General features: G+C 45.8%; 1 protein-coding gene and 1 non-coding gene across 6 annotated transcripts in view; both read left to right on the forward strand.

The window, feature by feature from the left end:
• The window catches only part of KLHL5 (kelch like family member 5), a 47,889-nt gene that overhangs the window by 17,548 nt on the left and 15,008 nt on the right, over nt 1-15,333 (forward strand). For 3 of the 5 annotated variants that reach the window (XM_038752890.1, XM_038752893.1, XM_038752889.1), the window contains 3 exons: nt 7,948-8,130; nt 11,235-11,371; nt 12,241-12,437. In XM_038752890.1, the coding sequence (XP_038608818.1) occupies nt 7,988-8,130; nt 11,235-11,371; nt 12,241-12,437 (477 nt within the window). In that variant the 5' untranslated portion in view covers nt 7,948-7,987. Of the gene's footprint in view, nt 1-1,068; nt 1,149-5,082; nt 5,096-7,947; nt 8,131-11,234; nt 11,372-12,240; nt 12,438-15,333 lie in introns of those variants that run through there. The other 2 variants (XM_038752891.1, XM_038752892.1) reach the window with 2 other exon arrangements.
• LOC119933778 lies at nt 4,135-4,272 on the forward strand. The gene has a single exon (XR_005452650.1). It is a non-coding gene; the product is annotated as a small nucleolar RNA SNORA7 (small nucleolar RNA).

Raw genomic sequence — 15,333 nt, forward strand, 5'->3', positions numbered from 1 at the left:
ATTTTGTTAATATGTTTTGTTTTGTTCTCTGTCTCCCCCTTCTAGACTGTGAGCCCACTGTTGGGTAGGGACCGTCTCCATCTGTTTCCAACTTGTACTTCCCAAGTGCTTAGTACAGTGCTCTGCACACAGTAAGCGCTCACTAAATACGATTGAATGAATGAATCAATCAATCAATCAATAGGGCAGCCACTGTCCTAAGCACTTTGCAAAGTTCAGTGCTGTTGTTATTATTATTGCTATTGTATTTAAGTGCTTTCTGTGTGTCAAGCACTGTTCTAAGCACTGGGGTGGATACAGACTAATTAGGTTGGGTACAGTCCCTGTCCCCCATGGGGCTCACAGCCCAAGTAGGTCGGAGAACAGGTATTGAATTCCCATTTTACAGTTGAGGAAAATAAGAGCAAAGAGAACAATAATAAAAATAATGGTATTTGTTAAGCGCTTACTATGTGCCAAGCACCGTTCTAAGTGCTGGGGGAGGCCCAAGATAATCAGGTTGTCCCACATGGGGCTCACAGTCTTAATCCCCATTTTACAGATAAGAAATTAAGTGACTTGCCCAAAGTCACCCAGCTGATAAGTGGTGGAGGCAGTATTAGAACCCATGACCTCTGTCTCCCAAGCCCATGCTCTTTCCACTAAGCCATGCCGCTTCTATAGAAGTAAACGACAAGTTCCTTGCCCTTGAGGATCTTATAGCCTGCTGGGGGAAGGGAAGAAGAAATAAGGCAGAACGGTCTGGGGCATCCGTAAAAGAATAAGTACTGGTGTGTCCATTCCGGCAGGAATAATTTGAAAGCAGGAACGTTTTTTTTTTTTTTCATTCCACTGCATTGGGGTTGGACTGCTCCTCGTTGGCGTGGAGTGAATCTGGCTTTGACGCGGTGCCAGCCCAAGGCTGTGGCACAGGGCCCAGGCTACAGTGTGCCAGGCAGCCAGCCAGTCTGTCAGTCACCAGCAGTGCTACGGGCTCCCTCAGCGAGCTGGTCTGGCTCCGGGTGGAGCTCAGCGGGGACAGGTGGAGGCCTCTCCAGAGCCGGGACCTGGGGGACACCGGCCAAATGTTCCTCATCCTGCTGCTGCTGCTCCCGCTCATCCCCCCGGCAGGACCTGCGGTGGCCCCGTCTTCCATACCGGGCCACACGGTGAGCCGAAATCTTGCCTCAGTTGGCACCGCCTTGCTTCTCTCCCCGCCCCTTTGTGTGGGCAAAACTTGGCCTCTGAAATGCGCGCTCCCCACTCCTGGGTGAGTCCATTTATGCTCTCAGCACTGGAAGGCTGAACCTGAATGGACCCCAAGTAGTTTGCAGATGGGAGGAAGAGGAGAATGGAAAGATGGATAGGTAAATGAATAAATGAGTGCTCAAATAGTGGCGTAAGGAAATTGATACGGCAAAAAGTGCCCTGGAGGGCCATAAGGGCACGAGTGCTGAGGGAGTATTTGGGAAGACACGATCTAGGGAGAAGAAAAACCAATCGCGGAAAGTCTCTGGGAGGATATGGGATTTCAGGAGGGCCTGGAAAATGGGAAGAGCTGTGGTCTGGCAGATTTTGATTTTGGACACTGGAGTTGAAGGCAGTGGTGGATACGAATGAACCTGGGAATCAGAACAACCTGGGTTCTAATCCTGAGTCCACCACTTGACTGCTCTGTGACCTTGGGCATGTCAATTAACTTTTCTGCACCTCAGTTTCCTCATCTGTAAAATGGGCATAAGACTGCGAGCCCCCTGTGGGACCGGGACTGTGTCCAACCTGATTTGCTTGTATCTACCCCAGTGCCTATTACAATGTGTAGTAAGCACTTAACAAATACCACAATTAAAGGGCAGAGGCAGGACAGTCAAGAACAAGGTCCAACAAAGAGGTGATCTTGGGTGAGATGGAGAGTGTGAGCTAGGGTTTAGTGAGAGAAGGGAGCTGGTAAGAGAGTGGTATTGGTGAGCACTGTGGGAAAGTTCGGTGGAAATGTAGATTTGGAAAGGAAGGTGGAGTTCAATTTTAGAAATATCTAACTGAAGATGGAGATGTGCCGGGGCAAGATGGCAGGTCGAAGCTAGCAAGATAGATTTAGGAGGCATCCGCTTAGAGATGGCATCTGAAGCCGTGGGAGCGGAAGAGCTCTCTGAGGAAGTGAGTGTAAAGTGAGACGAGGAGAAGACGCAGAGCAGAGCCTTGAGGGTCACTCACAGTTTGAGAGCGAGAGACACAAGTGGAGCGGGAGAAAGAGACTGAGAAAGGGCCGTGGCTGGTGAGCAAACCCTTAGGTCAGTTCAAGGAAAGGGGGCAAAGACTCCTTGACAGAACCAAAGTGGCTCTCGTGAAGTCTGTAGTTTTGCATTCTCGGGCAAATTCAATGCCCAGAGAACAGTGCCGTGCTCAAAGCAGACAATCTGCTACAATTACTATTGGTAATAGGAATATTAATGGAGCCCTTCCAGAGTTTGAGACCCTATGCTAAGCACTGGAGAGACACAAGACTTTTGATACGACTTTTAGACTGTGAGCCCACTATCGGGTAGGGACTGTCTCTATGTGATGCCAATTTGTACTTCCCAAGCGCTTAGTACAGTGCTCTGCACATAGTAAGCGCTCAATAAATACGATTGATTGATTGATTGATTGATTGATACGGACACTGGAGTGGAAGGCAGTGTTGGATGCGTGGCTGTTTCGTGGGACAGGTGGTCATGAATCTGGAAAGTTTTACTCTGTTATCAGCGTCAACATCAGTGGTATTTATCAAGTGCTTACTGGGTGCAGAGCACTGTACTAAGTGCTTGGGAGAGAGCAGCACAACAGGATTGTTTCCTTGACCGAATATTTTCCCCAATGGTTGCCGCTTTGCACATACCCCTCACACCACCACATTCATTCAGTCGTATTTATTGAGCGCTTACTGTGTGCAGAGCACTGTACTAAGCGCTCCATATTCCCCGCCCGCCCACTTACACATCGCCAGCTACATGTTACCATGGAAAGCGAGCCAAGAGTCCGCTTTATCTTAATAAGTGGGGAATCAGAGCGTCCTTAATCAGGGCTCAGTTCCTTGAAGCGATGCTCCCATTAATGATGGATTTCCGGGATGACTGATTGAAACTCTTTCAGATGGAGTGTGGAATTGCAGTCCGGCCAACAGAGCGTGAATATAATATATCGCAAAGCAATCAAGATGAAGCCATAGCAGGAACTTTTTTTTTTTTTGAACCAAAGACTAAAATTGATTTAGGGGCCATTCTACTGTAGTCATTTCTTAAGTGCGTGTTTTCATGAGATCAGAGAGGACCCATTCTGCCTTCAAATAATCATAGCTGTGGTATCTGTTAAGCATTTCCTATCCTAAAAGTTGGGATAGATTCAGTACAATCAGTTCAGACACAACTCTTGCCCCACTTGGGACTTGCAATCTAGTGGGGTGGGAGACCAGGTATCGAAGCGCTTAGTAGCTCTGTATTCATGCATGATGTGCTCTGTATTCATTCATTCATTCAATCGTATTTATTGAGTGCTTACTGTGTGCAGAGCACTGTACTAAGCACTTGGGAAGTACAAGTTGGCACCATATAGAGATGGTCCCTACCCAACAGCGGGCTCACAGTCTAGAAGGGGGAAATGATAGTATTTATTAAGCGCTTACTACATGCAAAGCACTGTTCTAAGTGCTGGGGAGGTTACAAGGTGATGAGGTTGTCCCATGGGGGGCTCACAGTCTTCATCCCCATTTTACAGATAAGGGAACTGAGGCCCAGAGAAGTTAAGTGACTTGCCCAAAGTCACACAGCTGACAGGTGGCGGAGCCGGGATTTGAACCCATGACCTCTGACCCCAAAGTCCGGGTTCTTTCCACTGAGCCACGCTGCTTCTCCACAGCTTCTCCTCTTACACAGTAAGCGCTCAATAAATACGATTGAATGAATCCCCATTCTACCTTCAAAGCATTATCGAGGTCACATCTCCTCCAATAGGCCTTCCCCAATTAAGCCCTGGTTTCCTTGGCCTGCTGACCCTTCTGTGTCATCTATGCGCTTGGATCTGTGACCTCTGGGCATTTGATATTCGCCCCAACCCCACATACCCCACTTATGGACATATCTTTAAGTTATACATGATAAATGATTTATTCATATTAGTGTCCTCTCAGGGTCACACCTGGAGAGTTCCCAGTACTCTACCGGTCTCGACTACATGTGGGAGAGTCAGGCAGAGGCCTACCCATTCCATTTCTAGCTTGGGCAGTGGCTAGCGAATGGAAGGCAGTCTGCTACAAGTCAAAACTCACCCGTGCTGGGCAGCAGTGGCATGGGAAAGAATTGAGGGCGAAGACTAAGGTTTACCACGTGGAAGGAGGCAATTGTAAACCACTTCTGCATTTTTACCAAGAAAACTCTGTGGATCCACTACCAGAACGATTGCAGATGGAGGTGGGGCGTTTTGGAAGAGATGCGTCCATGGCATCTCTATGGGTCGAAGACGACTCGATGGCATAAGATAAGACATATTAATGTCTGTCCCCCCCTCTAGACTGTAAGCTTGTCGTGGGCAGGGAGCGCGTCTGCTAATTCTGTTGTACTGTACTCTCCCAAGCACTCAGTACGGTGCTCTGCGCATCGTAAGCGGTCGATAAATACCATCGATTGATTGATTTGATTTTTACAGACGGGGAAACTCAGGCCCAGAGAAGTAAAGTGACCTGCCCAAGGTCACACAATAGGCAAGTGGCAAAGTCGGGATGAGAACCCAGGTCCTCTGACTTGTGGCCGGCGGTCTTTTTTCCACTTTTTCCCTCAGGCAGCCCAGCCCCTCCCCGCAGTCAGCAGCTTCCTGCCGTGGCAGATGGATTGAGGGAAGTCAGAGCAGATGGTTAAAGCAGCTGAGGGGGCAGGCTCTCGGACTTTCCTTTCCACTGCCATCCTGCCCTGGAGCAGCAGTTAGAGGCAGGGGCTCCCTGAGGAACAGCCCCTTCCCATCGCCACCCCTGTCAGAAACCCATGGGATTCTGGGCCTTTTCCGGGGGGAAAATCCGGAGCGGCAGCAGACTTTGGGAAGGTCGTGTCTCCTGTGGCTTTTGGACTCTTGACTTATCGGCTGCACGGTGAGGAACCGCATGGCCACTTTAGCCGCACCGTTTTCCTGCTCTTATTGTTTTCATTGTTGCCCTCCTAGGCTGTTGGCTCTCTTCATTATTTCGGTCTTTCAGTTTCTCTGTCAGTGGTATCTGTTGAGCACTTACTGTGTGCAGAGCCCCATACTAAGGGCTTAGAGAATGCAGTATAACAGAGTTGGTAGACAAAATCCCTGCCCCTGAGGAGTCTGTGTCCGTGACTAACCGCCATCCCCGCCACCCCCTCCTTGTTCGTTGACTGGGAACCCACCCCGGGGCCAGGGTTCATGTGTGAAGCAGCATCTTAGAGTCTTCCCCCAACGCCGAGAACCTAGCTTCACCATTGGAAGTGCCTGTTTGTGTTGTGACCTCTATTACTCTTCCAGGAACTAAGTAGCAAAGTAGAATTACAGCACTTAATATACGAATCCATAACTTATTTATATTTGTGTCTGTCTCCCCCTCTAGACTCTTAAAATCGTTGTGGGCAGGGAACGTATCTATCAGTTCTGTTATATTGTACTCTTCCAAGCGCTTAGGCCAGTGTTCTGCACACAGGAAGTGCTCAGTAAATATGACTGATTAACAAAGGTGGTAAGAACAGTAGTGAGACGCTGTAATTTATTTGTCTGTATTAATGTCGCACCTCTCCCCTCTCCCCCAGACTGTAAGCTTATTGTGGGCAGGGAACAAGTCCATCAACTCTTATATAATCAATCAATCAATCATATGTATTGAGCGCTTACTGTGTGCAGAGCACTGTACTAAGCGCTTGGGAAGTACAAGTTGGGAACATATAGAGACAGTCCCTACCCAACAGTGGGCTCACAGTCTAGAAGGGGGAATAACTCTCTCATGCACTTAGTACAGTGCTCTGCAACCATTAAGTGCTCAATAAATACTATTAATGGATTCTCCTCTTTTGCCCCATGGGTGAATTAATCGTCATCATCAATCGTATTTATTGAGCGCTTACTATGTGCAGAGCACTGTACTAAGCACTTGGGAAGTACAAGTTGGCAACATATAGAGACAGTCCCTACCCAACAGTGGGCTCACAGTCTAGAAGGGGGAATAACTCTCTCATGCACTTAGTACAGTGCTCTGCAACCATTAAGTGCTCAATAAATACTATTAATGGATTCTTCTCTTTTGCCCCATGGGTGAATTAATCATCATCATCAATCGTATTGAGCGCTTACTATGTGCAGAGCACTGTACTAAGCACTTGGGAAGTACAAATTGGCAACATATAGAGACAGTCCCTACCCAACAGTGGGCTCACGGTCTAGAAGGGGGAATAACTCTCTCATGCACTTAGTACAGTGCTCTGCAACCATGAAGTGCTCAATAAATACTATTAATGGATTCTTCTCTTTTGCCCCATGGGTGAATAATGATTGGATGACACTTCCCCCCTCTCCTCCCTTCCAGGAGAGTAGGGTTATTGTGAGTTTTGTCCCCTCCCCTACCTTGGCCTGGCTCCCTCCCCGGTCGAATCTCCTCTCCCCTCCACATCCAGAAATACCCTCTCTTTGTCAGTCCCAAGCCAGTTGTCACTAAGGCTCACACAAGGAAGCGCCTCTATTGCCGACTGCTTTGTCTTGGGGAGGTCCACTTAGGTTTGTTTACCAGTTCAGTTGCACCAGAAAATTCTAGTTCCCGGTGCCCTTTCCATTACTCGCTAAACTGTCATTTATTTCAACGTCTGTAATTTATTTTAATGTCTGCATCTCCCTCTAGACTCTAAGCTTCTTATGGGCAGGGAGCTGTTCTGTTGTACTCTCCCGAGTTCTCAGTACAGTGCTGTGTGTGCAGTAAGCGCTCAATAAATGTGATAGATTAAACATGTCAAGTCACATTCCCTATCATTTGGTGTAAAGGGAAATCTGTGAATTCCTTTCTGTTTGCAGTCAGATTGTCTGATGTAACCGTGTCCAGTCCCAGGCTCTGCAAACTTCTCTTGTCCCCCCCGGGCGGAAAAGATTGCAGAGGTTTCATTAATACCCAGTGTATTGTTTGGGCTTTGCCGCTATCTTTAGCCACCTGAATTAGTAAATGTAGCAGCAGTAGTAGTAGTAATAGTAGTAGTAGAGAAACAGCATGGCTTAGTGGATAGAGCCCGGGTGTGGGAGTGAGAAGGACCTGGGTTCTAATCCCAGCTCCACCCCATTTCTGCTGTGTGACCTTGGACAAGTCACTTCACTTCTCTGGGCCTCAATTACCTCATCTGTAAAATGGGAATGAAGACTGTGGGCCCCGTGGAGGACAGGGACTGTGTCCAGCCTGATTAACTTGTATCTACCCCAGCGTAAAGAGCAGTACTTGGCACATAGTAAGTGTTTCACAAGTACTGTAATTATTATTATTATTATTATTATTATTATTATTATTGCTATTTATTAAGCACTAACTGAGTTACGGGCTGGAAAAGGATACCCACATGGGAATTAGGCACTGGCTCTGACCCTCAAGGGGCTCACAATCCAAGACTGTAAGGGGAGAGAGTCACTCAGTCAGTTGTATTTATTGAGCACTTAACGTGGGCAGAGCATTTGGGAGAGTACACGATAACAATACACATTCCCTGCCCACAACAGGCTTACAATCTAGAGAAGGGGGCTGGTGACACCATTATTACTCCCACTCTTTAGTTCTAATGACAATTTTTAAAGATATGCAGTATATTAATGTAGATCTAGCAATGTGTGGTTAGTTTCTTATTTTGGTCTTCAGAAGGACTGTATGAAAAAAGATTGTTGCCGTGGGAATATGAGAGAACCGTATCAAAATTTGTCATTTTGTTTTGTTTTTTTTTTTTTTTTTTTTTGGTGTCTTTCCAGAACCTCTAATAGCAGTCAGACATTGTCATTTTGCCCCACTATGGAGCCGTGTACATCCGATGAATTTTTCCAGGCTCTTAACCATGCTGAACAAACATTTAAAAAGATGGAAAACTACTTGAGGCACAAACAGTTGTGCGATGTGGTATTAGTAGCTGGTGATCGTCGAATTCCGGCTCACAGGTAAAAATAATTTTCAAAAAACTAAGAAAGACCGGGGCTTTTATATTTGTTTTTTTTTTTATAGAACATACTTTCTTCATTTTGTGGTTTCGATTATGTAATTGATCTGTTAGGTGGTTTGATGTAGCAGGTGCTTGTAACAAAATATCCTTCAGTCCTGACTCCACTCTGAGTTTTGTTGGTTGAGTGACTTAATACCTTGTCATAATTGCTAACGATTCAGAATCTGTTTACAACATTTGAACCGGGTTTCTCCGCTCTTGGGTTATTTCAGTTTGCTTCCTCTCTTTGGTGTGATGAATGTAGCCAACCCACACCATGGTTAGATGGGAATTGCAGGTATAAGATAAATCAGTATTTGCTTAGAGGCATGTGTCGTGACCAAGAATGTAATTTTTCTTCTACAACATATGGAAGTTCTCATTCCACTGATCCTTTCTTGATTCAAAGGAAACGTAGTTCGGGTAATCCTCGAAAAATCTACTGGAGCCAACAGTCTTGTACAGGCAAAGAAATTGACTTCTGAGCCCAGATTTGCTAGGAATTTGTGACGTGTCACTCAGTCCTGCAGCAGTGTCATAATATTGTGCAGGAAGCAAAGCAGCGTGGCCTAGTAGAAAGAGTATGGACCTGGGATTCAGAAGGACCTGGCTTCTAATTGCAGCTCTACCACTTTTTTTAAATGGTACTAAGCGCTTACTATGTGTCAAACACTTCTAAACCCTGGGGTAGATATGTTAATTAGGTTGGGCACAGTCCCTGTCCCTCATAGGGCTCACAGTCTAAATAGAAGGGAGAACAGGGATTGAATCCCCATTTTACAGTTGAGGAAACTGAGGCACAGTGAAGTGAAGTGACTTGCCCATGGTTACACTGTTATTATGGCATAGTGGAGTCAGGAGGTCGTGGGCTCCAATCCCGGCTTCACCGCTGTCTGATGTGTGACCTTGGGCAAGTCACTTCTCTATGCCTCAATTACCTCATCTGGAAAATGGAGATTGAGACTGTGAACCCCATGTGAGGCAGGGACTGTTTCCAACCCGATTTTCTTGTATCTACCCCAGCACTTTGTGCAATGCCTGGCACATAGTAAGCACTTAACAAATACCATTATTATTATTATTACAAGCACTGAGTAAATATTCTTGACTGATTAATGGGCAATTCTGAGCAGACATCCCGCTTGATTTGCGGCATTCCCGTGGCTTACCAAAGGAATCAGAAAGAACAGCGCTTCCGCGGCAAGGAAGTAGGAAATCCGCCTGGGATAAGAACCCGTGGAATATGAAGGATGCCAGCCTATGACTGGAAGCAGTGGAAGGTTTTAGTCAATGAACAAGCCAGACCGCCACATGTCTCAGGCCAAAGTAGTTATTGATTTCTCCTGATTGATATTAGAACCCACAAGTCTGAAAATAAGCTGATGGATTTGACAGAGATGGCGGTGAAAGATTTTCATAGCTGTTCCCACTAGTGTTCAGTTCTGTTCCTCTCCAGCTCCTTTGAGATATGCCTTGTCCTGAAGGAGAGGCTGCCCTCCAAAAGGCTTCAGCCGGGCCAATTTGGGCTGGACAAAAAAGGGGGAAATGGAATCACAATTTGCCACACTTTATGTGGAATTTTGAAGATTTTAGAAGAAAAAGAATCATGGAAGTAGAGTAGCCTTATTGCTTGTCTCTGGGCTGTGGTAGTCACCATATACCACCTGAAGATTCCCTTCACTCTTGGAGAAGAAATGTAACTGAAAAGCAAGGGGGAAAAACTGAATAATTAGTGCCTAGACATCTTATTTCACTTGGTTTCACAGATGTTTGAATGATATAGCAGTGTAGTTTAACAAATACATCTCCAAAGTTCAGAAATTGTTTTAGAGGTGGGTTGAGGAGGGCTGGGCATTTTAAAGGTGAAAAACTGGGTCTCAGAGATTTCAGAAATTCCAGAGACAAATCCAGTTATCTGTGGAGTTGGACAGTTGAAATCAGTATTGCAGTCTCCCAAGCGTTTAGTCAATAAATACGATTGACTCACTGACTATTTGCATGTCAGGAAAAAAAGGGATAAAAAAAATCAGTCTGAGTGCGGATGATACACCTTCTTTGTGAGTCAGTCGTGGCCCCCTCCTCTCCTCCTTGAGGGCCGGGGTCCTTGTCTGTTTTTAATCTGTGTACTTATTCCTAGTGCTTTGTGCACATAGGAAGTGCTTAATAAGTACTAGTCTTAGTACTGTGGTATAACAAAAGGATCAGCAGTCTACAGTCTTCAGGCCAGATCTGGGCCTCTTTCCATTTCCAAATGCACCGGACTTCAGGATATCCAGCAGCACACTCCACTTCAGGGTCGAGAATGAGTTGCGAGGGCTGTCCTGGCCCTTGGTGGCATCAAAACTCCGATTCTTCCCCTGCTCCCTCTAAGAGGGATGTGGTGAATGGACTGATTTCAGTCGTGAGGATTTATGCCAAGTATCATCACCAGTTGTTATTTATTGCACCCTTACTATGTGGAGAGCACTTGGGTACTAGAAGGTTTTTCCACTTTACGTTTTTGAAGCTATCGCAGTGATTATTCTTTTAAAAACTCCATGTAGAGAAACCCCAAAGACTTTGCTTATCAGCTCATAGTCGTTTAAGGAGGGGACGCAGCCAAATGCATGTAATAGAGTTTAGACGTCTCAGTTTTCTAATATTCTAATTGAAGTACTCTAATTGGGCCTGCTAAATGCATTCCAGAATCTTCCAACTGATACATTTCATTGATGTAAGACTACATTTCTAATCAAGATGCTGAAACTGTTTTAAATCTAAAGCTCAAACCACCTGGATGTTGTTTTCCAGTTTGATTCTATGCACAGTGGATTTAATGCACTGTGGATGGGATATTTTTCCGGAGGTTGCAGAGAGCCGTTCGAAGACTTAAAATCATAAATCATTTACCTCAGCAGAAAATGAGCTTCCGAAATGTTAATTTTTTATTCGGAGAGGGGGACTGGGTAATGTGCAGATGCATTTTAAGCGTATCTCAGACTGGGGGCCTTCAGTCTGGAAAAGAGCAAAAGGAAACATTTATTCATCAAGTCGGATGTGGTTATTGATTTTCTTTTCTCCTAGGTTAATCCTCTCCTCTGTCTCAGACTATTTTGCTGCCATGTTCACCAATGACGTTAGGGAGGCGAGACAAGAGGAAATCAAAATGGAAGGAGTTGAACCAAATTCACTGTGGGCCCTGGTACAGTATGCTTATACAGGTAATGGAATTCACTGTAACAGTGGCCATTGAGGCTGATATTAGGTCTTGGTTGTCTGATACCATTAGAGAAGCAGCATGGTCTAGTGGAAAGAGATGGGGCCCTGGGGGACAGAGGACCTGGTTTCTACTCCTAGCTCCTCCACTTGTCTGCTGTGTGATGATGATAATAATAATAATAATAATAATAATAATAATAATAATAGCATTTATTAAGTGCTTACTATGTGCAAAGCGCTGTTCTAAGCACTGGGGAGGTTACAAGGTGATCAGGTTGTCCCACAGAGGGGCTCACAGTCTTAATCCCCATTTTACAGATGAGGTCACTGAGGCATAGTGAAGTGACTTGCCCAAAGTCACACAGCTGACAATCGGCGGAGCCGGGATTTGAACCCATGACCTCTGACTCCAAAGCCCGGGCTCTTTCCACTGAGCCACACTGCTTCTTGATCTCGGGCAAGTCGCTTCACTTCTCTGTGCCTCGTTTACCTCACCTGTAAAATGGGGATTAAGACTGTGAGCCCCACTTGGGATATGAATGGTGTCCAACCTGATTAGCTTGGCACATCATAAGCGCTTCCCAAATGCTGTACAAATCCAAAACAAATCCCAAATACATACAAATGCCAAAGCAAATCCCACTGTCATTATCGTCATCCTCATCATTATAGAAAGGGGAGGTTCGGAGGTATTAACCCAGTCAGTTGATCAGTGATATTTACTGAGCACTCACTGTGGGCAGGGCACTGCACTGAGTGCTTGGGAGAGTGCAGTATGACAGAGTTGGCAGACATGTTTGCTTCCCATAGCGTGATTATAGTCTAGAGGGAAACTTAAGGTTTTTTTTGTTTGTTTGTTTTACTTTTTCAGGTCGCCTTGAGTTAAAAGAAGATAATATCGAGTGCCTGTTGTCCACCGCTTGCCTTCTCCAGCTCTCTCAGGTTGTGGAAGCATGCTGCAAGTTCTTAATGAAACAGCTTCACCCATCCAATTGCCTGGGAATCCGCTCTTTCGCTGATGCACAAGGTTGTACAGATTTACACAAAGTGGCTCATAATTACACCATGGTACGTCCCCCTTTTCAATCTCGAAGGCAGGTCACGAGGCATGGCCCCAGGAAAATGCACGCTTTCTATCGTCTTGGCCAAATGGCCTTTACCTTTCGGCCATTTACACCACGAGGGGACTTGTTTCCGTGAACCGGGATGAGCAGTTTGGGGTCTTCTGGTAGGGAGCCCGCGTCACTCAGCTGGGAGGCCCCTCATCGCCCCAGGAGTCGGGCCTCCCCTGCAAGCCGCAGCTGAGGGAGGGCCAGCCCCACGTCCGAGGCCCTGCGGCCGGAGCCGGGGAGGGGGGAACACGGAGGTGGACCTGGCGGGGTTCAGGCCACGTCGGCATCCCCAGCCCCGGGGACCAGCGTGCCTGCTCTGCCCCAGCGGACGGAGGCTCTGGACTCGCCGGGGAGGGCGGGGGGCCGGAGGGTGCTCTGGTCCGAGGCCCAGGCAGCCCCATCACATACTGGGGAACGGTCTCAGTAGCAACAGGACTTGTTCTGCCCTCAGGGAGCTCCCAGGCTAATAGTGGAAAGGAGAGCGGGGACCGGTTTAACGTTTTAACGGTCGCCCCAGACCTGAGGTCAGCATCCCGGTGGCCAGAGGGCTGAGGAGCCAGCACTGACCAGCTAAGGCCTCCCGCAGCTCGTTTCCACAGAGCTTTATGTAGCCTGTTACTGAAACACTAACTCAGAATAATAATCGTGGTGTCTGTTCAGCACTCACTACGTGCCAGGCATTGTACTAGGAGCTGGAGGGAATACAAGCAAATGGGGTTGGACTCAGTCCCTGTCCCACAGGGGGCTCACAATCTCAATCCCCATTGTACATCATCATCATCAATCGTATTTATTGAGCGCTTACTGTGTGCAGAGCACTGTACTAAGCGCTTGGGAAGTACAAATTGGCAACATACAGAGACAGTCCCTACCCAACGGTGGGCTCAGGGTAACCAAGGCACAGAGAAGTGAGGTGACTTGCTCAAGGTCACACCGCAGACAAGTGGCAGAGTTGGGATTAGAACCCAGGTCTTTCTGACTCTCAAGCCCGAGCTCTGTCCATTAGGCAGTGCTGCCTCTCACCATTTTTTTTTCCTTCATCTTACAGTAATTATTATTAGGGCATTTTTCAAGTGCTTACTATAGGGTAAGTAATCAGGTAGATGCGAGGTTATGAAGAATGGGCATTAAGACTGTGAGCCCCATGTGGGACAGGGGCTGTGTCTAACCTGATTAGCTTGTGTCTCTCCCAGTGCTTACCACATAGTAAGCACTTTACAAATGCCATTTTTTAAAAAAGAAAGGACAAAAGCTCCCACTCTCGTGATGGCTTTGCTCCAGTTCTAGCTGCCTTATGGACAGGAAATGTGTCTGTTTATTGATATATTGTCCTCTCCCAAGTGCTTAGTTTCTAGACTGTGAGCCCGACTCTGTATGTTGCCAACTTGTACTTCCCAAGCGCTTAGCACTGTGCTCTGCACACAGTAAGCACTCAATAAATACAACTGAAGGAAGGAAGGAGATCAAACATAGTCCTTGGCCCACATGGGGTACCCAATCTGTTTTATCCCCATTTTACAGAGGAAGTGACTAAGGCCCAGAGAAGTTAAGTGACTTACCCGAGGTCACGCCAATGACTACCAGTATCATGATCTTTCCTTTAGGCTGCAGTTTGGCAGGGATCAAGTCTACTAATTCTCTCGACCTGCCAAGTGCTTAGTACAGTGCTTCGTGCCCATTAGGTACTCAATAAATATCACTGATTGAAGGATTGAGCTGCTCTGAAATTCAGTTCCTCAGGATATTTTCCCTTCCCCATTTTCCTCCTTTTACCCTTGGAAATGTGGATACGGTGAGTTTTCCTTCTGCCCCTTTCCCTTGGAAAGACCTTCTGGCCTTGGTAAACTAGCTGAGTGTACCTTTGATCCATTATCGTTGTTTACTTTAGAGAGATAGTTACTGCTTTTAACACTTGTACACGAATGCTATTTAAATCAGTCGGATTTTAAAAAGCTATTTTCATACCTAATTAGTTGTGGAAGATGGATTTTTCCCAAAGCTGCTTTTTTGATGTTTTTTAGTTCCAACAGAGACGTGAAATTGAATTTTAGTGCTAATGAGTAATTCGGAGGCATATCCTTTGGTTTGAAACGTTGCTATGGGAACTGCATAGCAATAGATAGCTCAATTAAATATTCAATTAAAATAAATTCCCCAGTAGTTTCATTTGTTTAAAAGCTATTTAAAAGGCAACGTCTTCAACACCAGCACAGGCTGTGTCTCATACTCGCCACTTAGCTTTTAAAGCAGAATGAAAACCCAAGTGTAGAGATTAAATTTAGATGAGACAGAATACCTGTACACTCCGTGGTTTATTCCATGCATAATATATGAGTTACAAATATTTCTCGTTTCCATTACAATGGTTGCATTTGTCTGTGATCTCTTATTTTTCACATAAGGTTTGTCATACTGTTTCAGTTGTGACATTAAATATTAACATTTTCATTGAAATGGTTTTACCTCTCATTTTACCACTTTTCTGGTTCCAGTCTGTTTCGAAGAGCCGATGATCGTATAATCACGTAAACAGTTTCATTTTCCATTTTAAAAACAACTCCATTTTAGCCAGTTCTGTGTAACAATTTTCAACTTATCCTGGAGGCTGGATTTATTTTGATTTGCTCTAGAGTTGTTTTCATTTATTGACAGTTGATGCATTCATTCATTCGATCATATTTATTGAGCGCTTACCGTGTGCAGAGCAATCAATCAATCGTATTTATTGAGCGCTTACTCTGTGCAGAGCACTGTACTAAGCGCTTGGGAAGTACAAGTTGGCAACATATAGAGACAGTCCCTACCCAACAGTGGGCTCACAGTCTGTCAGCATTTCATCTGTAACAAAATTT

This window comes from Tachyglossus aculeatus, chromosome 10, assembly GCF_015852505.1.
Source record: "Tachyglossus aculeatus isolate mTacAcu1 chromosome 10, mTacAcu1.pri, whole genome shotgun sequence".
NCBI classification, from domain to species: Eukaryota; Metazoa; Chordata; class Mammalia; order Monotremata; family Tachyglossidae; genus Tachyglossus; species Tachyglossus aculeatus.